The 26,329-nt window shown below is 35.5% G+C and overlaps 1 protein-coding gene across 1 annotated transcript in view; it reads left to right on the top strand.

Annotated features, from left to right (window-relative positions):
• Window positions 1-1,902: 1,902 nt before the first annotated feature.
• The window catches only part of LOC150109271 (uncharacterized), a 226,877-nt gene continuing 202,450 nt past the window's right edge, over window positions 1,903-26,329 (top strand). Inside the window, exon 1 of the mRNA XM_090402004.1 lies at window positions 1,903-2,001. Coding sequence (XP_090258130.1) covers window positions 1,903-2,001 — 99 coding nt within the window. The remainder of the gene's footprint in view (window positions 2,002-26,329) is intronic.

Below are 26,329 nucleotides of genomic sequence, written 5' to 3' on the forward strand. Positions count from 1 at the left end.
CAGTTTCCTAACCCACAAATCTTCAATCTATTCTCGTAAGGTTCATTCCACAGACCTGCTACCATCTTGGTCATTCGTTTCTGGATACACTCCACCTCTTTCTCATCGTCCATAAACCCTGGCGCCCAGATCTGCGGTTATGCTACAAGAAACTGAAGAGGCAAGGGATCTTGGTGTATTGGTGGATAAGAATTTAAAGTTCAAAGGTCACATAGCAAATGTTGCAAATACAACTCAGAGGATAATTGCTATGTTGAAGCGAACCTTGACATGTAAGGATAACAAAGTAATTTCTCCTCTTTATAAGACTTTGATAAAACAACACTTGGATTACTGTGTCCAGATTTGGTCTCCCGGGTTCCAAGGGGATAAAGAAGCTGTTGAAAGGATGTAAAGAAGAGTTACAAAGATTATATCCGGATTATGGGATTTAGATTATGAGAACAGATTATGAGTATGTGGATTACAGACTCTAGTTAACAGGAGAAAGAGGGGTGATATGATAGATGTCTATACACTTTTGAATGGGTGTTATAGCATTTCAACTGATGAAATTTTTCGTTATATGGAAGGTGGGGAGAGAAAACACGTGAGCATCCATAGAAGTTAAATTTATTTGCCGTCAAGAAAGGGGTAAGAGCTAGGTTTTTATCCCAGAGTGCAGTGAGTGAGTGGAATAATTTGCCCTTATGGATAGTGAGTGCATCTCGTGTGAATGAATTCAAGGGTAGGTATGATTGCTGGGTTGGGTAATTTACAGCCTCCCTCGATGAGTTATTGACTCCCTGGAGGTCTCAAATAATAATAATAATAATATTCAAGATGGGGTCTTATCAACGCTCGATGAAGAAGAACAATAACATGTTTGTCTCTTCGCATCAAAGTATTCTTTAGTGACCAAGTAATCTGATGAACTCTTTTAGCCACTTTTTCTATCCCCTCCCCCTAAACTTTAACTCCCTATCCACTAACACTCCCAAATCTTATCTTATGGACATATGAAATTGATTTTAAGTTCACATTGAAAGTTTTTTTTTTTTTTTTTTTCAAAGATAACCTATCAGAGAACAACGTATTTGACAGACTAAAATGTATATCAATATATAACAGGATTTGGGAAAGAGTGCAGCGGCCTCCCGCGACGAGTCCCAGTGCTTCAAAGTAAAATAATATCGAAACTACTATCATATCGAAAAGAGGAAAGTTACAATGTATAATGAATGTGTTACTACATTTTGTTTTTAAAATAGTACTTTAAACATTTTTTGTGATTATGAGGGGCTAAACTTAATCCTGGATGCAAAATGAATTCTGCTAATGGTATCAACAACACAATGATTAATTACATAAGCAACACATATGTGGACAGTAAGTGCGCACTGTTTGAAACTGTTTTGCCAGTGTTAAAATCCGAATTTTGTTAAGGAAAGTAAAAAACTGCATTTTCTTCGACGATAAATATTTACATACTATTATAAAGAAATAGTGCGTAAATCTGAAACACATAATATATTTATTTAATATGAAATTAGTATTCTATTAAAGTACCATTAGGTTCTTTGAATTGTAGTATAATACAAGGTAAAGTTTACTATATTTCAATTTACTATATAAAACAAAATGAGTCCACTTTATTTAGTACATTACAAAACTTCCACAAATTTCTTATGCTTCACAGTGCTTTTTATATAAATTAAAATATAAAATATACCAGCAATAATAACATGAACATGGATTTTTTTTTTTTTAATGCTTTAATACTTTGCCTCCCAGAGCGTTTCCGGATTCCGAGATGGCCCTCAGAAATCAGGAGCGTAAACCTAGTTCTACCCAATAAAGAAAGGGCTTGCTCTGATCAGCCAATCACGTAATAAGGACTGCGTGACAATCCACGGGCTCAAGATGGCGGCCGAGTCAGCCAGTGAACCTACACAAGAAGCGCAAGAAAATACAGCAACAAAAATTTTAGCTGAAGAAGCTCGTCAGCCGTCAATTTACGAGGTAAATCAGTTTCAAATTTTTAGTGTGCAAAGCTTTCTAATAAAATGTGACCGTGTTTCACCTTTAAAAGATCTTTTTTAGTGATTGGTGAAATATGTTGATGGAGTACGAGAACGATCAGCGGTGCAGTGTTGTGCCTATCCCTGGAACCATTTACCGGCCGAGTTCGCGTTGTTGTGAGATGCTTGACACAGTGAAAGTCAGGGGAACGAATGTTGAGCTGCTTGTCTCGAAGCGTTGTGTTGTGGTGTGCCGCACTTGTCAGCGGTAGCCAAGACGGGCTTAGCCTTGTCTGTGGGAGGAGGCCTTTTAATCTTTAGTTTTGGATGCGTCTGGATTTATTCGTTATATGAGAATTAGAATGCGATATTTCTAGGTTAGCTATTTGTTATCTGTGCTATCTCTCATTTCAGCCACGTATTTTTTTCTTTCTTCCTTATGGGTGGGTCGACCTGTATCCAAGAATTTCTTTAGTACCACTTAATAAAATTCATGTTGTTAATGTACGCTTAGGAGAACGGTAATTATGAACACGTGCTTTCCCGAAGGGGAATCAGTTTACCAGTTTCATGCGAATGGCAAAATTTATGAGTTTGTGTTATAGAAAGATGTGAAACATGTTGGTAACGTTGATACCAGCAATGAAACACATCTGTATCCTTGCAATATCGTTATTACTTTTGCTGGGCGGTTGTACCTTTCATCCTTGGATTAGGAGCTAAACTTGAGTTTCATATGCAGCCTTACGTCGGGCAAAGCGATCTATGCTATTCTTAACTCTTTCTAAATGAGGTTTCAGAATTAGGTTGCAGTATACCTCGCAGATTTATTTTTGTTAGACATTTTAATAATTAATGACAGTTACTTGAAAATGAACTACAAACTTTTTTATTGCAAGTTTATTTTGCACTAAAATGCGACTGTAGTGAATACTATGTCAATACCGAAATGGTTAGGTTTAATTTAGTATATGATAATATTCTTCAATACAGTAAGCAGAAATGGAAAGCTAGTTCATCAGATGTAATGTGGTAATTAAGTTATTTTTATTTTTGTAAGTTTTGGGAACTCACAAACCTTTGTAATCAATGGTGTTTGAAACTAATCTGTATTTTTACATGGCTTCATGATTCTTGTTAGAGATGTTGTTTTAAATTGTAAGGAATAATATATATATATATATATATATATATATATATATATATATATATATATATATAGGTTACTTGATTTCAGGTAAAAATAACAAATGTAATTATTCCATTATTGATTTTGGCAATATAAGTATATATCTTCCAGGTTAGTTCATCTATTCCAAACAACCTTGTCACCGGATGTAATATTTAAGTAGAATTTTTCATACTTCCATGGAGCGATGACTCTATTTCTACATGTGGCCTGTTTCTACAGACCACATCATAACCTTGCTTTGAATTCATTTAACATTGGTGCACTTACCCCCCCTTCCTCCCCCACTCTGGCAATACTTTTCATTCTCTACTCGGTTCCTTACTTGACTCTTATACGGTTTCAAGGGATGGCACCTTGTTCTACCACTATCTATTGCCCTATGCAATAATTTGTCTATATCTATATGATACACTACTCTCTCACTAATTTATGTCTGTCATATTGCCTCTTATCTGTCAGGCTCTGCAGAATACATTGTCAGTCTATTCTTATACTGAACATTCTGTAGTCCTTAGGCAATCTGGACTGTGAAATATTTGCACCTAGACTTTCTATATTATTTCCATCTCCAAATATCAAGGTGATCAGATTTGGTTTGTTAGTGCATTATACAGTAGCACTGTCACCTCATCTACTTGTCAGTGTCTTTCACATTTATGGCTGCAGTTCTCTGGGTAACTTTTATAGTTTGTCTCCTGAACTTTGGAGACAAACTATACTCTTCATTCCCGTGTCTCTTTCACTTCTTGAAGTGAAATAATGATTATCAGAAATCAGCATTCTATTGAGCACATTTAATACCAGAAATCTTTTTTTTTTTTTTTTTTTTTTTTTTTTTTTTTTTTTGTATGTAGCCCAGATCACATAGTTATTAACAAAATATGATGCAGTAAAAGTACTAAGTTGAAGCTGGTGAATACTATGATTAACTAGAAATCATTTGGGAAAATCTTTACCTGGATTTATGAATTCTTTCTCATAATCCTGAAAGTAGTACACTTTTTTTGAGTGCAGCCCAAAGACTGAAAATATCATCAAATTTTGCAGTAAAAAATTGTTTTAGACATGTTTTTTTGCAATTGGTTGCAATCCATTGAATTGTCCTTTAGGACTTGTGTAGGTTACTTTAGCAATGGTAGATTTAGCATTGGTTTAATAGCTGGCCTGGTTGGTCGAATGGATAGTGTATCCGCTCCCCAGCTAAAAGGCTGTGGGTTCGAATCCTGCTGTGGGCATGGATGTTTGATTGTCTGTGGAAATACCAGTGGTGGTCAGCGGTAGATGGAGAGGAGTTGTAGAGCAGGTGATGAGTCCTTGGACTCCCTGGAGGTGTCAAATAATAATAATAATAATGCTGACAAACTTAAGTTTGAAAAATCTGTGTCAAGAAAAGTAGTTTGATATTCAAAGGTAAATTTTTTATGAATGCTTAGATTATGTACTTCATTAAACACCACTGGATAGGTTTATTTTAAATATTCACATTGGACACCGTTTAGGTGTTATAGTTTCTCATGAAAGATTTGTCATGTAATTACGTGCTCAAGAAATTAGGTTATATTCTTGGTTTGATAGGATATTGCACAGAACTTTGCTCTATACAGTGGAACAAACGAGGATGGAAATGAACTGATGAGAGTACCATATGATGGGGTAGAATCAGCAAATACGAGTGACCAATTGTTGTGTGTCCTCTCTTGGAGGACTTGTCTAATTTGTATTAATGATATTAGAAATGATTTCAGGGGAATATCCATTTATTTGCTGATTATGATGCTAAGTATGATGTCACACACGCTCATTATCTGGCTGTATAGGCAACCATTATCCTTTGTCAACATCAGTCTGTTTAAATCATCCTGCAGGATGATTCAAATAGACTGATGTTGGCAAAGGATAATGATTACCAGTCCAGTGCAGCAAAGTTTAAGGTTATGCAATCGGAGATGAAAAAACTACAGGCTGTATGTATGTTGATGGAATTGGAGTATAAGAAATTGAAGGTAGGAATTTTGGGGTAATGATGATGGACAGTCAAAGTTAGAAGTGCACTGCAGAATAGCTTAAAAGATTAGAGGGATAATAACTTCCTTATCTCTACTTAACTAACTTTATAAGAGAAAGTTGACCAGAAATACATTTTGTTTATTATTATATGACGCCTCCAGGGAGTCCAAAGACTCATCGAGGGAGGGCACATACTCTACAACTGTCTACTCTACAGCTCATTCTAACCACATCTACACCAACGCCATCTACTGCCCATGACCACTACTAGTATTTCCACAAACAATTGCAAACATCCATGTGCCCCCTAGCTAGATTCAACCCCACAGCCTTTTGGCTGGAGAGCGGATATGCTAACTGCTCGGCCAACCAGGCCGGCCTTATTTAGAAAAACAAATTCCTGTTAGTAAATTGAATTTATAAATATATTAAAAAAAAAATTCTTCTATAAGAAATTTACTCATTTCAGGATTATAAGTACAAAATAAAATTTTATTATTAGACACCTCGGAGTCCAAAGACTCATCGAGAGAGAGTGTGCCAACAGCATCAAACGTTTCTCCTTCCAACTACTAACCATGCTCAAACTTGCTTAACTTTTTTGCGAGCCATTAGTAGCAGAGGCTCTACCAATCGACCAACCTTTGCTGGTAATAAGTGATAAATCTGAAGAAAAACTTCTTTTTTCATTTTTTTCCCTTTCTTTTGTACAGTGCATGTTCTTGTTGGGGTAGTTTTCTTTTCTGTGGAAGGAATAGCATCTGGAAAGTGACAGGCAGTATGCTTAAAAAGAGTTGGACTGGTTCCAGGATGACCACAAGTATTCACAAATTTTTTGTATTTTTTAACAAGGTCTATTAATTCCTTTCTGAAGTCATTGGACTTATTTGATTTGCCTGATTTTATATATATAAAATGTATCAATTCCATACATCTACTTTCAAAAGATGGGAAAATATTTATTATTATAATTTATTATAATCAGCTACAATATGAGTGATAACAGCTAGAAGAATGAATTGTTAAAAGTAGTTGCATGGCTTTTATCTTTCCATTTTCTTTTAAATCACAAGGAAATGACTATAACCCCCAGTTCTCTTGACCATTTATTTATTTAGCATATGATACAATGGCCATGAGCCCCTTTTATGGAAAGGTATGGCACCATCTCAATTTCCCCCCTTCCCTAATTTTATTTTGGCTGGGGTTTCAAGCACATATGGGTAACCCGTGGGCTGTATCCGGCCCTAATCTATTTCAGCGAAGTTTGTCTGATTCATGGTGGGAGAAAACATGGTGTGTTCTACTAACTCACATTAAGCTGATGTCATATGACTTTCGCAAAACACAGTTTTCTCCAACCAAGGTCTCTTTCTCACTTTGACTAGCGGCGTGTGTGAACGTGTTACAATGTGTCAGTTTGGTACTTGCGTTGGTGTTGTACTTTGTTCAGTGCCTGCATTGATGTTATGTTCTGTTCGGTGCCTGCGGTATAGAAGACAGTTTTGTTTGACAGTTCTGAATATCGCATATAAATTTGGGACAATGTCAGGTGTTATTGCAAAAAAAAGAAAAGTAGATGCAGAGAATCATCAATTTCAAGACAACTGGATGGAGGATTATTATTTTATTCTGAATAAAGGTTTGCCTATATGTTTGCTGTGCAATGAATCCGTATCTGTCAACAAAGAATACAGCTTGAAGAGACACTTTACTTCGAGACATGTGGATCACCCAAAAATTGATGGACAACTACGAAAAGATGAAATACAGAAGTTGAAGAAGAACTTGTATACCCAGCAGCAAATGTTCAACAAGCAAAGAATGCAGCACCACAGCATTGTCAAAGCCAGCTTTGTGGTAAGCAAAAAAATCGCTAAGCATTCTAAGTCATTTGGTGAAGGAGAATTTATCAAAGAATGTCTGCTGGATGTTGCAAGACATACTGTTGTCTAATGGATAGAAATTATGGCTGATGATATCAAAAAAGTTTAAAAGAGAAGATTGCTAGATTGGAAGCATTTTCGATTGCTTTGGATGACAGCACCGATGCCTCTGATATAGCCCAACTAGCAATATTTATCCGAGGAGTTGATGCGGATTTCAGCATCACAGAAGAATTATTGGCGCTTCGGCCGTTAAAAGGAACAACTACCGGTGAAGATATATTTGAAACAGGCAATACATTCTTCGAGAGATTTGGGCTTAAATGGAGTTCACTATCTGGCATATGCACTAATGGAGCCCCTGCAATGATTGGTGCACAGAAGGGATTTATTGGAATAGTTCATGAAAGAGTAATAGAACTACAGATCCATCTGGAAAATTTAGCAAATTTTCACTGCATTATCCACCAACAAAATCTGTGTGCAAAATCGATTAAATTCACGAATGTTATGGAAGTTGTAGTAGCCAGTATTAACTTTATTAAGTCATGTGCACTTAATCACTGCCAATTTAAGGAGTATTTGCCAGACTTATTTTCGGATTATGAAGATGTGTCCTATTATTGTGAAGTGAGGTGGTTGAGTAAAGGTAAAACGTTAAAACGACTTTATGATCTGAGACAAGACATTGCAGATTTTATGGACATGAAAAGAAACACATTTAACCAAGTCAAAGATGATGAATGGGTGTGTGATTTAGCATTCCTTGTAGATATCACTGGATACCTAAACGAACTGAATATTAAATTGCAAAAACAAGGACAATTGGTTCGTGAACTGCATGGACATGTCAAAGCTTTTTGTAATAAACTAAGCTTGTTAGAAAGTCAGATAAGAGCTAAAAATTGTTATCATTTTCCTACTCTAGCAATTCATAAAAATATCCCTTATAATTGTTATGGAGATGAACTGCGGGCACTAATAGAACAATTCGATACAAGGTTTACAGACCTCAAAAACAAAGACTCCACATTGCTATATTTGCTCGTCTGATGGATGCTGATGTAAATAATGTGCTAGAAAACGTACAGATGGAACTTATTGAGTTTCAGGCAGATTTAGTGCTAAAATCACAATTTAGCATCATTGCTTTGATGGATTTTTATAAATTTTATTTGGTGGAAGAAAAATATACAAATTTACGCGCCTTTTCAAGAAAAATCATTTGTCTTTTTGGCAGCACATATGTGTGAACAGTTTTTTTCGATGATGAAATACAATAAATCAAAAATTCGGCGAAGAATAACGGACGAAAACCTCAAATTCTATGCGATTATCCTTAAGTAATATTAACGTCAATATTGATAGTCTCATAGTTGAAGTACAAGGCCAGTCTTCACATTAAATTGTTATGTTGTTCATTATATTATAAAATTTATGTAGAGCTTTATACCAAAGCATTATATTATAAATAAATGAAATATGAAGTAGCAACTTGTTTTAATTCATTTAATATTAATTTATTTCATTTAATAATTTGGTCTGGTCCTTGACTCGGAGACAGAATGATAATTTGGCCCCCCAAACTAGGAAAGGTTGCCCATGCCTGGTCTAAGTATTCCTGACTAATCTGTGTGTGTTCATAGGGCTGATTTGCCTGTTCTGGGGGACGAAAAACCTGAGTTTCCAGGTTGAAAAAAAAAAAAAGATCCTACCTCCATATGAGACTGGCTAACCCAACTTTTTGTTGAAAGAGACCAGATAAAGGTTCCTCATTTCATGGATGCAAATCAAACCCAGGTCTTTTTGGCCACAGGGCTTTGTCTATAGCGACTGAGCTATGGAGACTCAGTCAGTATATTCTCTCTACTCTGGGTGGGAACATGGATATGAATTGCTTCACACTCATATCCCACCTACATTATATACATTACCTATCCATACACCAGCAACAACCAAAAAAACAACCCCGCCAGTAATCTAAATTTTCCCTTAAACCACTCCTAAAATACAAAATAAACAACTTTCATTTAAATTCTTAAATTTAAGGGGAGGGGGGGAATAACATAACTTGGGTAATTATTAATTTTATGGCTATTTAACCTATTTTTTTTGTTTAGGTGTGCCCCTTTTTTATAATATCATTGGCTTTTTACTCAGTCCTAGGGCATTACTGAAGTTTTATATAGATAAATGTATGAAGAATATAAGAGGAAAAATTCAGACATACTTTTAAGATGTTGCTGTTGTCTTCTTATTTAGCAGCATCCTGGCGTGTGGCAACAACATTCATCTGCCGTTTGACGGGAGTATGATTGAAAGGAATGGGGTGTTGGAAGAGTTGGGGGGATAGAGCATGTGGGAGAGTTATTGGTGAGGCAAGGGGTATGTGAATCTTTTTGAGAAACCTTTATTTTTTATATATATCATTATTAAGGGTGGGAGTGACGGGGGAAGCTATGTCATGTCAGCTTGGTGTTTCTGGAGTCGTGACCTAATTTTTATGTTATGGAGCTTCCAACACTCAGAGATTATGTAGGGGCCGGCCGGTGGACATTTATTGAGTTTTCGTCATATTTTATGTCCATCTTTTCCGATATTCTAAGCATTGGTTTGTTATCTTGTATATCTATTATTATGACCTTGTCAATTTGTGAGGTATGTTTCTGTTCAAGGGTGTGGACTGCTCTTTCTGTTTTCCCTATACTTTGTATTCTGTTTTTCTTTTAGTCGTTGCGTTTTTTTATTGTTTAACTATTCTGGAATAGGGATGTTACAGTCACAGAAGTGTTCTAGTAGTCTTGCCCATAAAGACCTGATGGTAGAACCTGTGTAAGTGACATCACAGTCTTTTTGGCAAAGAAATTTGTAAATGACATTGTGGTGTTCTAATATTTCTTTGTGTGTGTGCAATTTTGTAGGTTTTAGAACGGTTGCCAGTTTTTGGTTTGTGGTGAATACTAATTTATAGTTCATTGGGTTTAAAAATGTATTTGTATGCTTTGTATGTGTTCTTGACAGCACCATTGACAGGGTGTAGCATAGAGGCAGCCTGCTTCACGGTGCGGCTTAGTAAGGGCGCTCTTTCAATCATATTGCAGCAGGCACCGTCTCTAACAGGCATTGTTAGCGTAGCAAGTGCGGAAAGAAGTTTTTCCAAGCTTAAACTGATTAAAAATTATTTGTGAACAGCAATGACCCAAGAAAGATTGGTTGGTCTAGCAACAATATTGGATACTACAGCAGATACGCTAACCACTCAACCAGCCAGGCTGGCCGAGTGGTTAGCGTATCCGCTCTCCAGCCAAAAGGCTGTGGGTTCGAATCCCGCTGTGGGCATGGATGTTTGTGATTGTCTGTGGAAAAACTAGTGGTGGTGGTCGGGGGTAGATGGCGTTGGTGGATTGAATGATGGAGAGAGCTGTAGAGCAGGTGCCCTCCCTCGATGAGTCCTTGGACTCCCTGGAGGTGTCTAATAATAATAATATTGATGAGGCAGACATAGCTTATAATTTCAATTTAGAAGAGCTTATGAACAGTTTTATTGTGCGATATCTCTGTAAAGCAAACATTTAATTAATATTATTATGTAATCGTTTTTCATTAATGTTTCTCTTGTAATAAAAGCAAAATAGCAATTGAGATTTTCTTATATTTTTGTCTTATAATCCATCAGCGACGATATTTAATTGTTTGCCTCAGGGCACAATCTAATCTGGCGATGGCCCTGGTCCTGGATGTATGGTTGTTTGATGATTTTTTGTGTTGGGAAGTTTGCTTTGGTTGTTGGATTGTTTTGACGGGTTTTTGCTGTTTTGTTGGTGTAATATATTAGTTGTGTTGGGTAATTTCGATTTTGAAAAATCTGTGTTAACTTCTTAATTTCTGTGTTTAGGTAATTACATGTGGTTGAAAACTTGTAAGCATTGATAAACTGTGCTAGGATGACTGATTTCTTAATAGAATAAGGATGGTATGAGTTGAAGTGGAGGTAGGTCCCCATATGTGTGGGTTTGTGGAATATTTTTGTGGATGTTTTGTTATTTATTCTAACTAATGTCAGGTTTAGGAAATTGATGGATTTATCCTGTTCTGTTTCTATGGTGAATTTCAGTCTATTGCTGAAATTGTTTAGCAATGCATGTAAGGTGGTGATACATGTTGGTTTTCCACTGCAGGAAATATCAGCCATAAAAGGTGGTGGTGGTGGGGGGGCTGAGAAGGTGCGATTCTTATCACACATAACATATAGAATATCACACACAGCCACATTATCACTTCTGGCATTGTAACATCACCACCTAGATCAGTGCTTTTCAAAATGTGGGTTATGAAATTGGTTTAGTAGGTCATTAACAACAATTTTTAAAAATGAAATATAATAAGAAAATATTAGTGTATCATCGGTATAACAACTACATATCAGTAGTGTCCCATCCTGCATTGAGCATGCATGTTTTTACAAAGCTTTATATATATATATATATATATATATATATAGTAAGTTTTTTAACTTGGGTATATTATGTGTGTGTGTGTGTATGTATGTATATATACACACACATTTTATATATATGAGGATTCCATGTGGAACTATGTTGCAGAAATATCTCTAATATTTCTTATTATATGTGTGTGTGTGTATGTATGTATATATACAGGGTGTTCGGGATAAATTTGACATATTTATAATTAATTATATTTTTCCGTAAGTTACATGTATTAACACACACTTCTCTTCATTTAAAAGTTTGGACCCTTCTTCATTCATATACAAGATGTCAGAAAGGATGGATAGCTGGAACCCACCTGAATCATGGAAGAGAATAACTTGTATCATGATGATTCGTGCCCGCCATCAAAATAAGGATATTACGACTGCTGCCCAATGCTCCCTGAATACAGTAAAAACAATCAGGCATGAACTAGAGACTTGCAATGGTGACTACGAGGATGTAGCAAGAAGAAAGATCCCTAGCAGACGATCTGATTGCGTTCGTACAGCAGAATTCCTCGCAAATCTGCAGGAACAGGTGTTGAAGAACCCTGGCATTGGAATTCGGGCTTTGTTCGTGGAGTTGCTAACTGTAGTCAAGCCCTGGATAACAAGGGTAGCCAATGGTAGGCCATATGTATGGCAGCAGGATTCGGCCCCTTGCCACACCTCTGGGAAAAGTCAAAAATGGTTGTCTGAAAATTTCTACGACTTCACCAGTCCAAATGTTTGGCCTCCAAACTCCCCAGACCTTAACCCCATGGATTATTTTGTATGGGGCGCAGTTGAAAAAGACACCAATCGCACTTCCAGTAATACAAAAGCCCAGTTAATGGATAAAATTAAAACAGTTTTTGCAGCCCTTCCCAGGGAGACTGTAGCATCAGCTTGTTCGAGGTTCCGAAGCAGAATTGAAGCTGTGATCGATGCTAATGGTGGTTATTTTGAGTAAATCTTGTTGATAGTATTGTAATTAACTCTGCCTGTAATGTTTTTTTGTCAATTCATTAAATTTAATAGATACAAAGAAGATTTTCTTTTTCCTTACGAAACTGTCAAATTTATCCCGAACACCCTGTATATATAAAACTTTGTAAAAACACGTTATGCTAGTTTGAATATTTTTGATTAAATTTCAATTGTAAAATTAGTATTGTCTTAATGATAATGTATGATTTTTGTGTGTGTGTGTTGGGGGGGGGGTGCTTATGCATACTTCGGTTGTTTTCATTCCAGATATGTGATTTACACTAATTGTCACTACATACAGTATACTCTACTTTTGTGTGTACTGTATTTAGTGATACATACAGTAAAGCTACTTTTTTTTTTTTTTTTTAGTATGGTGTTTATTGTGAAGGGGATGTTTACTATACAGGGATATCTTCATTCTTCTTCTGAAAGAATAGGCATAGTATGTTGTATGTAAATGTTAATAAAATTCATATTCATGTTTGATATTAGTTTTTGTCAGGATTGCAGCTGCTCACCATGGGCAAGTGGGTGAGTTTATTTGTCAAGCCCTGTGTGTGTGCACACACATGTGTGCTGGGTTGAGATCTAAAATGTACTTTTTATTGTTGGTCATGATCAGAAAAGTTTTTAAAACCCTAACCTAGATGGTATACCATTGCAAAATGATCACTCAGTAACTCAACTATTTGGTTTGCTTCTGTTACCCTCCTTGCCATCAGCACACTTTAAAGTCATCCTTCAATCGTCATTCCTTCTTTTACTTGGCATGTAGTGAAAGAACTCTTGAGATTTTTGCCTCATCAGCTAGCTTCCTTTAATAATTAGCTTTGACCCTCCTTACCGTACAGGTCAACCTTCTTGCTGCTTATGGGCATGCTGATCACCTTTTTTCTTTATACTCTCTCCACAACTTTTTTTCTGCAACTCCTACTGCATCACTTATCCTTCTGACCGGGTTTACAGTCTGGTAATGCTTTCTTTAAACACCCTTGACCATCTTCCATGCACCACTAACATATCAAATTTTGATGCCATGGCACTGCTGAAAGTTGACTCCTTAGCTTGTCATAATCACCTGCTTTGTAATTCCACATATATCCCTTAACAGAATATTCTGCATGTCTGGCAATCTCCCAGTCGAGATAACATTATCACTTTTCCAAAGAGGCAGTGTGTAGCTGATGCTGTCCAGATCCAGTGCTGTAGAACCATCATTCCCTCTCCATTACATGTAGTCTCAGATTAGTAGTTATATAAATTTCATTTCCTTTCCTCTTATGATTATTCTTGTTTCCACTATGTACCTGTAGTTGAAGCCACTCATAATACTCATCTTGCACTCATTATACTTTTGCCACTGCATGCCTAATGCATTCTCTGTTTTATCACCTGGCTCATGGCATCCACCAAGTGTATATATTTCAACCAGGGATATATATTCAGGGGTGTGCTAGGTGCACACCCACAGAATAGCAATATTACCGATGTTATATTTTTTCATTTATTCATGTTAAAGAATCTCCTAATTTCTTGGCTTCATGTGATTCCTAAAATTAAACACAATATACTAATGTTGAAATGGACACTTTTTGATGCATAAATATTGCCTCACATTTGCGTTAATAGTCCGGGTGTGGAGTCGCAAATATTGGACACCTTTGAACAGATGTACAGATGGTGCAGTGGGTCAAATTCTTTGTTTCAGTGGTTTTAAACCATCCAGAGGGCAAGGTAGGGTGTGTGCGCTGAGACGATAGCACCCAGAAATCAGTGGTTGTGATTGGTTATTGTGTTAACCATTCCAATCAAACATTGTCATGAGTTATGTTTTAGTTTTCTGTTTCATCTGTTTTGCTTGCGTGAAGTGGGAACTGACATGTTTAGGACACTGATATAGACAAGTAATTTTCTTCAACTAACTTAACTTTTTTTGCCCATATTTACAATGGGAAACAGTGGTGATGATCTATTGAACGTTCTATTTTCTGCCAGAGCTTTCAAGGATTGTATGATTGATTATAGTCAAAGGAGGTTGGAACTTGTGTATAAATAAGTAAAAAGAGTTATTTCAGCCTTTCTTTGGTTCAGTCTGGGAAAAAAAATAATTTTGCAAGTGATTACTTTTTTCTAATTTCTGTGCATATTATATGGCTGTATTTAAAAATTGTTAAAATTCAAATTATTGATGTCTCACTCTAGTATTTTCCAATGATAATTTTCCAATGAACAACGCTAATCTGATTTCATCACTCTGTGATGAAATCAGATTAGCGTTGTTCATTTGACTTTTATGCTTTCCATATTTAAAATTATATTAATTGATAAGGTATTCCAAGTTATCCTACAATTAATTGCATTGGACCAATTAAGATGAGTGCTGATCCGCTATGCACTCTTAAAACTTTCATACATCGATAAAAATGCAAACATGGTCAAATTGACGTGAATGTTGTAGTGCTGGTTGCATAAGATATACACCACACCCAACCTAAATGGACATGCATACATACATGATTTCAGCCATGTATGTATCTAGTGATGAGATTGAAGCCAGCAGTCTTCTAAATGAGCTGCCCTCTGTCCTTGTTATTTCTACTCTTTTTTGGCTTCAGTTTTTCTTCTATCATTAGCAACCCCCCCCCCTCCCTTTTGTTTCCTCTGTCTTCTTTGAAAATAGATTCCTTACTTTCTATCCCTATGACTGTCATCCTCTTAACCATAACATTTGGCTAAGTTGAACTAACCAGACCCCAAAACTCCTCCCTTATTCCAAATATTTTGACATTATTATGCATAAACTGCAATTTCCTTCTTCGGTCCACACCCTCTTTCAAACCCTGTATTGATTATCCCACTAATCTTCCATGTCATCACTGTAATTGTCCAAGACATTCACAAACATCCATGCTATAGTGAGGTTTGAATCCATGAGTCTGTCCACTCAGTTAGCAAGATCGTCATTAGACGCATTCAAATAGAAAAACTTATAATTAGTTTACTTAGATATAAATGAAATTCAGTATTTAGAATAGGACCATTGAATAACTGAAGAGTGAACATGACTTACTCTTCGATCCCCCCCCCCCCCCCCCCCCAATATTGTCTTCTATTAAACTAGTGATCAATTTATTCGTTGTGCACAGTTATATTTTTAGAATATGAGCCAGCAAAATGAAAAGATTTTTTTTTCTTTACTTATGTAGGTTTTTTAGTTAGCAGTATTCCTTAATGACAAGGTCAGATTTACAACAATATTGGGGATGTAATATAGCTCAATTTTTGCTGTCCCTATCATAAATCTTTACAAATTTAGCTTTTTTTTTTAAATCAGATGTTTTGTACTTTAGGCCAAGAAAAATGTAAAAGTTCAAATTCAAAAAAAATATATATATATATAAAAAGAAGGCCAAAATTTTACTTTGAGGGCTTTCTGCTTCGCAGATTAATCAGTGATTTGATCAGTTTATTTTATGTCCTGTTTCGTTTTTGATCAAGGATTGCTAGACTCAGTAAACATTCCTTTGCATAACTAAACTGAAAGAACAGTCATAAATTTAATGGATCCAGAGGAGAGCAAACAAGGACACTTGTCCTAGTTAGTAACTTAATCGGGTAGCGAAAATGAAACAAGAATCCAAATTATGTCAAATGTGAACAAAGTCAGAAATCATATGTAAAAACAATAACAAACGATTGTCTCATTGCTTTAAATGCAACACCATTGTCATTTTTACATATTTTTATTTCTGGCTTTGTTCACATTTGACATAATTTTGATTCTTGTTTCATTTTTGCTACCTGAGTAAGTTGCCAACTGGGGTAAATGCCCTTGTTTGCTTCTCTTTTTATCCATCTCTGCCTGATGATCTTTTCTGAAGAGCCAGTGAAACATTGTACATGAAGCAGTTCATTATCTTAATAAATATTATGTTTGCAAAGATTTTGAATAATCATCCTGCAAGCTTCAGGCAAATTAATTTTTTCTCTAATAATAATTAAAAAAACCTTACATGAACATTTTTGTAATTTTATTAAACATAACCTGCAATAGTGTTTGCTCATATTACATGCAAGCTAAAATAAACTAAATTTTGCACATGAAGTTGTATTCATGCTAGTGTTTTTTCTGAGCAAGAACAAACTGAACTTTACTCTGAGTTATTCCAAATATTCTATACAATTCAGAGGCACTAGGTAGATATGGTCTGTTATAGTACCAGTATTAAAGCAATTAGCTTCATAGATGTATGGATCCTCAGTGGCATTATATGAGTTGTACTAAGCCTTTTGAAGCTCACTTTTAGTCATTCTACTAAGAGCCAATCTTTTAACATAATTTATTAATATTTTAAAAAAAAATCATATTTCACATATCCAGAATTTAGACTTAAAACCTTTTTTTCTTTAAAAAAAATTCCATGTATTTGATTAATTTGAAAGGAGTTATCATTACTTTTGGCCTAGTTGTTTACTTTGCCTTAAATTTGGCACAATGCCAAGAATAGAAACATGGTGAGATAGCCTCATTGCACAAGAATGGTACCATAATGGAGTTAACAAATTGTTTAGGACCAGTTAATATTCTGGAGCAGTTGTGTTAGTCTTGTAAAAGTTGGGTAGGACTAGAATTCAGCGATATGTTGATGACACTTCATAGGGGACGATACAGATTTGTTATGGATTGCTGAATTAATAGTCTACTTAGATTTTACATTTTAGTGAAGATGATAAATTAAATATGGAAATAGATGACAGAATCAACAAAGCTGGTATGATAGGAAGTCAACAGGTTGGCAGGAAAAAGACCCAGAGGAAGGCCAAGATATAGATTAATTGATATGGTAAAAAGTGCTTTAGAAGATTAATATAAGATCTGACAATGTTTGAGTCTTGACAGGTAACAGATTGATTTGGAGGAAAATTGTAGATAGTAAGTTAGTAATGATGTAAATTTTTCATGTAGTACTATCATATCCTGTACACCCCTTGAGGATACATGTCAGCACATTGATTTTATGTTTCATCAGTAGCAGAATTTGTTACTCAGTTATATCACTGAATTTTGTATTGCTTGTTGATGGAAGTGCAGTTTTCTGGCATACAGACTTTGTTTCTAGTTACTGTCAAAGTAGATTTAAGCAGAAATACAGCTATAGTATAGTGATGTGGTATTGACAGTTTTGGAAAAAATGATTCTTTGAGGAAGAATAGAAGTGATAGCCAGTATAGTTCTATAAATCCATTAGGTAGTCCAGTTATGAATTGCACGTTTTACTATGCATGAATATCATGCAAAAAAAAAAAAAAGGCTCTTAAAGCTTGCAGTATTCAGTTGGTATAGAAGTTAGAGTAAATGACAAATCTAACAATGGGGGGGGGGGTCGCTCTGAAAGTAATGCCTACATGTACATGGTACATGAAGTGTGAGCAACCTTGAAATGTTTCTGGTTTTTTATTTTCCCTTATACCCTGATGCACTTTAGTATACAGTTGTCTATGAATGTAATGTATTTCTCATGTTATTGTGTACACAGTGGATACATCTTTTGCATTTGTTGAAGCATGTAAAATACAATGTATAGAAATAGAATTTTTGATGCATGAAAATGATAATGCCGCTAAAATTCACTGCTGATTGCATTTTTGTGGGGAAGCAACTGTACATGAGTACTTTGTCATTTGGGTATGAAGAACAAATGATACGAAAGTGGACATCAGTGACCAATCATGAAGTAGTCGACTAAGAACTACAGCTGATGATTTCAACAATCAAGAAGCTGAGCAGTTAATCAGAAAAAAATGGCAGCTAAGCTAGAGATCACTAGCACAGAAATTAAACATTGGCTTTCATTGTGCCATGTTCAGTAAGTCAGTATTTGGTTGATTCATTGATTGAGTCAACCAAATGAAATGCTCGTGTGCATTTTATTTGGTAATTAGAGAACTGTTCTGTAATACTTAGTATGCATATTAAGTGCTGCTTCATTTGACTAGTGAGATGAAAAAGACTTAGTTTGTTGTTGATTGCTTCAGGAACGCAATGTAGATGAAAGTTGTCCATTGCTCTAAGGCATAAAGTTCAAAAATTGGTCTTTTACTGTAAAATGTATATGGAGTTTTGGATTTCTACTGGATGTCCCTAGCAAAGAGGATGTTTAGTAGAATTTATGAGAAGGACAATGGCAAATTCACTAAACTATGTGAAGCTCTTGAGAAAAATTGAAGCAGTTGTGTTCATGCTGACAAACAGTTCTAGCATTTGCAAGATAATGATATGAGGCTGCACATGAGCATGTGCATATCAGTGGCCATTAAGAAGATCAGATTTTAATCAACATTCTCGATATAGCCTAGATTTGACTCCATTGGACTTCTGGTTATTTGCTAAATTGAAGATATTTCAAAATTTTTACTATAACTATTTTGAAAGACCTTGTTTTATGCAGTGAAGAACATGTATTGAAGAGGAGGAAGATTATGTTGAGAAATAGGATATGGAAATAAAATTGGATTTAAAACTATCTTTTTTTTTTTTTTCACTGACATCTCTCATGGTTAGGGAACTATCACAATGGAGGCATTACTTTAGAAATACTGCTTGCAAAACATGTTTACATGGGAAATGTTATCAAGAATAGATTATGCATTTTTTGACCATGTTGAGCCTTTCTGATGAAGCTATCTTTCATGTTTCTTGTAAAGCACACTTACACAGTTGTTGGATTTCCATTAAATAAAAATCCTCATAATGGAAAAAGCACAACAATCAATCCTCAGATTGAATACTTGTACCCTGATTTTGGATTCTGTAACTGAGCTAGTCTTCTGAGAAGTTACAATAACAAAGGCAACATACTTGTAAAAGTATGCTATTCTTCAGGTTCAGTTCCATTGTGATGGAGTCCTATCATGTTTCAACCCAGTGAAATGCTTCCTTATTAAGGAGTTTTCAGATTGGGAGGGGAAAGTGCTAATTTAGGGGATTTTGGAATTGAACTGTTCATGTATATTGAACATCTGTGATTTGCATTTTTAGTCATAGATAAAATCAGAATAACAACATATGCCAGTTTAGTAGAACTCTATTCATGAAGAGAGAACTCTTAACAGCAACCTCACTGTTTGAGATAGCAGTTGAGGTAAATGTGTGGGGTTATCATCAGTGATTTAGATTGCCCTGCCCTAAATCTAAATATGAAAATATTCTAAGGTTTGGATGGCTTTGGGATTTATACAAGTGAAAACCACTAAAATCAGATAATTCATGTTTAGGGGTCAAAAACAGAACACAGCATTCAGAATGAGTAGGGAAATATGAAGAAGCAAGCTACTATCATATCCACTGAATGAGAGAGAGAATGGAAAAACTGATCATCCAGTTACATAAGAAAGAAAGCAAAAGAAAGAATGGCACATGAATCTCTTAACCTCTTCCAGTGTATGTCCTGATCTTTATTCTCTTCATCCTCTTTTCTCTGCATACCATCATTTTTTTTTTTTTTTGAGTGTTCATTATCAACCTGTAACAAAGGCAACGTACTATGCAAAGAAGAAAGAGATACATACCTGTATCTCTTTCTTCTTTGCATAACTTCAGCATTGTTCTTTCTAGTTCAACTTCTTCAGTAATGACTCTTCTCTAAATCTTATATAAAGATTTATTATGGAGAAAGCCATAAGTAAAAAAAAAAAATAAAAAAAATGCTTACTTTGTTAACATTTCAGAAAGTATCCATCAGCAGTGATCAGAAAGAGGATTGGGCTATTACATCTGAACCTTCATGTCAAAGGAGTCGTCATTGTGGGAGGTCCATATTCTCATGTCAAAAGATTAATGAACTGTCCCTTGACCCCATTCAGTTTCTGCACTCACAACACTTTCAGGCAGTGCATTCCACTCACCAGTCAATGTCCATACAAAGAACCTGCTTCTCGCTCTCCTGCTTACACTCTCCTTATACAGCTTCCGTGGATGGCCTCTAGTTCTGCTCTTACCTCTCTCTCTACTTTATGAAATATCTTCTCCACATTAATCTGGTAACAATCTCTCACCAACTTATGTCTCAATCATATCCCCTCTTCTATTCACAGTACTCTGTAAATTGCATTCCCTCAATCTCTCCTCATATTTGACATTCCATAAACCTGACAGTAACTTAGTAAATCTTCTTTGGACCTTCTCCAATACATCATTTCCCTGAAAACCAGGTGACAAAATCTGTGCACAGTAGTCCATATAGGGCTTGATCAAAACTTACACAAGGAAACACCATAACCTCTTTCTTCTGCATATCCTCCACATTATTGCCATAATCCTTTCGGATGTGCTTACAATTTTAGCAGTGTGCCCCTTAAACTTGCAAATCTCTATCCACCGGGTCTCTCATCTCCACCACCTCCCCAAAATTTCTACATCCTAATCTTGCCTACCAAATTTCAAGACCTTGCACTTTGCAGCATTAAATTGATAGCTCCACATATCCATCATTTACCCACTCACAATCCATTCAGATCCTCTTGCAAATCCACAATGTTTGCTCTACTTCTCATAGCCCTTTCCAATTTTGCATCATTGGCAAATAGCTGTGCATCTCCAGTTAAGTCAATCCCAACTTTATTAATGTACAAGTTAAACTATAATGGTCCCAAGACAGACTAGCACTCTGACCAGCTAGTGACCTCCCTCTTTTGGGATACCACTCCACCATATTCAACCTGCTGATATCTGGTCGACAGCCATTCATCTCATCTGTACTTATTAGTCTTATCTAATCCCATCTTTTTCAGTTTTATTATTAGCCTGTCATGTGGCAGTCTATCAAAGGCCTTTGAAAAATCGAAGTACACCACTATATCTGCATGGTCTTTATCTAGTGAATTTGTCACCTTGTTGTAATATGTAAGCAGATTGCTGAAATATGACCTTCCTCTAACAAACCCATGCTGACTATTATAAAGAATGCTGTTGTTATCAATCCACTTCTGAATTCTAATTCTCACTAACTTCTGATACCTTAATAACCTCATGTGCACTGATTGGCCTATAATTTGCAGCCTTAGTCTTATCTGCCTCCCCCCCCCCATGTTAAGGGGAACAATTTTTCCAGTCTTTAATGTGTGGTGATATACTGTCAAATCCCATTGCCTTATTAATATCAAGTTTATTTAATTCCTCGTACTTCCTGCTCATTCACTATCAGTCTCTCCTCTGCCATAACTTTCTACACTCCAGCTTTTCCTGATGTTGCCATCACCAATCTCCAGAAGCACACTGATAAATTGATCATTGAATAATTCAACTATATCCTCATTGGTTACCAATCTGTCATTGTCATCAACTGGCGTCATCCTCCCATAGTTATTTTTCCTTCTGCTTGCCACATGTTGAAAGAACTTCCTGAGATTTTTCTTAGCTTGATTGGCTAACTACTACTTCTTATACTGCACTTTTGCTATTTTTACCAGCTGAGTAACCTTCCTGGCATGTTCTTTGTATTCTTCATGCAATTGATCATTACCAACATTCATATTTTGTTGCCTCTACAGAGCCTTCTTCCAGATTTCATGCTTAATCTCTTCATTCATCCACTTTATTCCCCTTGTTTAGTCTTTTCACCTTTGGGATATCCTCAGACATTGCTGCTGCTGTTAAATAGCATTTTGATCAATGCCCATGCAGTGCCTATATCCTTCTCACTCAACTCCTCTTTCCATGCTATAGCTCCCAGTTGTCTCCCAAGCTTTCCATAATCACCAGCCTTGTTGTTCCACATGTATCCCTTTTTTTAATAGAGGTTTTCATGTGACTGGATGCATTCTAGGTGATCACTTCATGATCTCTTTACCAACTAGGCCATATGTTGAGCCATACTTGAATTTTAGGCAGAGGACTGGAACCTGATAAATTTATATGGAAAATCATGGGTATTACAGAGGCTGCTGTGTCTACTGAATCCTGCTTGCTGGTCTTGTAGATAGTCTTCTATTTCTTTCCTTATACTTTCTCTGTTAACATCATATTTTGCTACATGAATGATTTAGGACAATATTTCTGTAATTTTTGCAGTCCATTCTGCTTTTTTGTGAATAGGTATCGTATTTACTCGAATATAACTCGCAGTTTTCCCTCAAATTAAAGTTAAAAAATCGAGATGTATATGCAGGGATTTTCAGAAACAAGTTTTTCAGAAAAAACTAATCGACATTTATAATTAAATCCTCAGTATTCATTATAATTTATAATTGCTCACATTATTTATAAAATGAATGTATTTAAATTTTAATTATCAATGTTATTTATGCGATCGGCTCAACATTTCTAATGATGGTCTCAATCTAAATCCCACTGCGCAATCCAGGATCAAGTAGAAGTCAATGCTCTCACTCTCACATTTTCTCTACTTGTTGCCTCCATCTCAATGCATGTGATTGGTGCAGTATTAACAAAAGATTGCATGAGTCAATGATAACGGCAAGCTGATGATTGTCTAGTTGAAATGCTGATTCTCTTCAGTCGAATTCCAAAATATCTGAACTGCCATAACAACATTCAATATCTATTTCTTAAAGTTTTAAATTTTTTTGTGTGTGTGAACATATGTGAAAATTTGATATTTTAAGGATACTTGTGACATAAAGATTGAATAATATAAGCACGTAAACACAAGAAAGATATTTAATTAGCCAAATATTTCGGTCTGAAAATTGCAGACCATCTTCAGTGGCACTACAAGAACAGTTTTAAAAAATCCAAGGTGGAATACTAACAATAGATCATTAAAAATAGAACAAGCCGCATGATGTTGTATCACTAAGTATTAAAGGGAATATTATTAAGCAGAGACATGATTGAAATAAAGATATTAATTAATAATATTAAATAACATAAAATTAATATGAATTAATGAGTTATCTTGATTAGACTTTCCCAGATTTTTGATACAGATATACAGTCATTCCGATTCAGGTTAGGATGATGGAGTAATGCCTCTACGCTTTCTTTGAATAAACGTTCAAATTTATAGCAGGATCTATGTAAGAGGCAAGTTTTTGACCAAAGGATGTTGTGGTTAGTTTCAATCCTGTGCTGAGCCAATCCAGATTTTTCAGGTTTGCTGTGATGAATGGAGGATTGATGTTCTTGGATTCTTTTTTCAAGAGCGCATCCAGTTTGTCCAAAATAGGAGAGATCACAGTTGCAGGGAATTTGATAAACTCCAGGAAGAGACATAGTTGAGCGTTTGTCTTTAGGAGAAGGAAAATGGGAAGATAATTTGTTAATAGGTGAATGCGTAGCTGTTAACTCATATTTCTTCAGAATTCTTGAGATAGGTTCTGAAATCCTGGAGATGTATGGAATTGGAACTCGACGTATTGAATCTTTGTTGTTTAGTGGTGGATTATAAGAATCAAGAAGATGTACTCATTTTGGAAAAGCCATTGAGTTTCATGTGTTGTTGGATAGTAGAAAGTTCTTTCTGTAGAAAATTACAAGTAGAACAATTAGTTTTGGCTCTTCTGATTAGACATTTTATGATTCCTGTTTTTTGACAAGGATGATGGGCTGATTCTTTAAGAATATACCGACCTGTGAACGTTGGTTTCCTGTGAACTGTAGTTGTAAGAGTATTTGAAGGTGACCAGATGAGGAGAACATCTAAAAATGATAACTGGTTGTTTTTTTTCCATTTCCATAGTAAACTTTATACGATGATGTAAGGAATTGATACTGTTTAAAAAAGAAGGTAAGGAGTCTGTTGTGAGGCCATATAGTAAAGATGTCATCTATACTTACCCAAAAGGATGGTTGAGGGGAAAATAGATGAGAAGAGGACTTTTTCTAGATGTTCTAAATAAAAGTTGGCTGAAGCAGGAGAGAGAGGACTTCCCATGGCTGTTCTTTCTACTTGGCTGTAAAATTTGTTTTATTGATGACCCAACTGAACTCTTCTCCAGTGTGTTTAATATTTTCTGGTTCTTTACCTTCGCCTTCAGTTTTGCACTTCAAAACCAAAAAGTGCAGTTAATATTTCCTTTCATTTTTTGTTCATAATGAAAGATGAATTTATATAAATTATCTCTAAAAATAATTCAATAGGAAAGACAAATAAATTTTATGAGAACAACAGAAAATGGTCAACACTTGCAGCAGAACCAGATTTCACTTTTCATGATGTATTGTCAATGAAGTTATCCTATCTCTGACTTGTCTTTGCAGTATAGTTGTGTTTTTTAAACACTTTTAAAAAACATTTTCATCATGTATATTCAAATATATTATTACACTAAGCTAATTCATGTTGTGAATTGTGAAAATAAGCTTATATCAATAGTCTGTTACAAATACATGTCTGCTCTACAGTTAAAGAGGGTGTTGGGTGAATTACAGTTGACAATGAAACACATGAAAATTGTTCTTGTTAAATTAATTTTTTTTTTGTGTGTGTGTAATGGTATCTCTGATTTTTATAAGAATGGTGATGACTTGCACGTTATGCAAAATAAAATGTTTGAGAATACTTGACTTATTTCAAAATTAATCTTCAGATGCAGGGTAGGTTTTACTTTATAAAGAGGGTGAGAGATAAATAGTGTTACCTGTTGTCATAGATTGGAATTACTTCACATTTGGGAAACATCACCAAGGTATCTTTGAGAGTATCTTCATGCAGACTAATTTTTGACAGGGACAAACAATCTATGAAGGAATTAGCACCTTATGTAATTAAGATTGACTCAGAGAGGCATGTTGTGAGGTTGTCTGCAAGGATAGAAAAATCAGAACTCCATGGTGGACAAGAAGTTAAAGAGGCAATGAAGGAAAAGAAAAAAGCATATCAAAAGTTCCTGGCAAATAAGTCAGTTTGTGCTCTTAGAGAATACAGACACAAATGTAAGAAAGCTAACACTGTGTAAAACCAGCTAACAAAAGTTATGGGAGGAGCTTGGCAAGAACATAGAAAATAAATATCAAGAAGGTGGCAAAATATTTTGGAGGTTGTTGAAGAAGCTTAGAAATGGATGAAAGAATGCTGTTAAAGGAGTTAGAGATGATAAAGGTGACATGAAAACTGGAGAAAAATATATCCTTGAAGTATGGAGTAATTACTTCGAAAAATTGCTAAATGAAACAAGCAGTGATAGCACAGTGGTAAAAAAACACTCAAGAAGCATACAGTCAGGAATACATATCCATACTTGAAGTAGAAAAAGCCATCAAAGGCTTGAAATGTGGAAAGGCTTATACCACCATACAGTGGCTGCACTGCATAGTTCAGAAAGCCTGGACAGAGGGATGAATTCCCAATGATTGGAGTAGAGCTCATAGTACCCATATATAAAAAGGGAAATACACCTGAATGTGAGAATTACAGAGGTATTTCCCTACTGAGTGTTCCTGGCAAGATTTATGCAAGCATACTTGAGAAACGGTTGAGAAGAATTGTGGAAGAAAAGCTTGGTGAAGAACAAGCTGGATTCAGGCCAAATAGAGGCCGTCAGGATCAGATCTTCACTTTATGACAAATAGTTGAGAAAGCATGGGAATATAACAAAGATCTGTATTTAAGTTTTGTCGATCTGGAAAAGGCATATCCAAGAGAGAAGCTATTCAATACGCTACAGTTATATGGTGTCAATGGGGCATTATATCAAGCAGTACTTAGTCTTTATTTGAGTTGTACGTCATCAGTTAGAATTTAAGGAGGTACAGGAAGATGGTTTAATGTTAAACCAGGGATGTACATTATCCCCTCTGTTATTCATTATCTATATG

This window comes from Typopeltis vanoorti, chromosome 2, assembly GCF_054136105.1.
Source record: "Typopeltis vanoorti isolate ZY-2024b chromosome 2, IOZ_Tvanoo_1.0, whole genome shotgun sequence".
Taxonomy (NCBI): domain Eukaryota; kingdom Metazoa; phylum Arthropoda; class Arachnida; order Uropygi; family Thelyphonidae; genus Typopeltis; species Typopeltis vanoorti.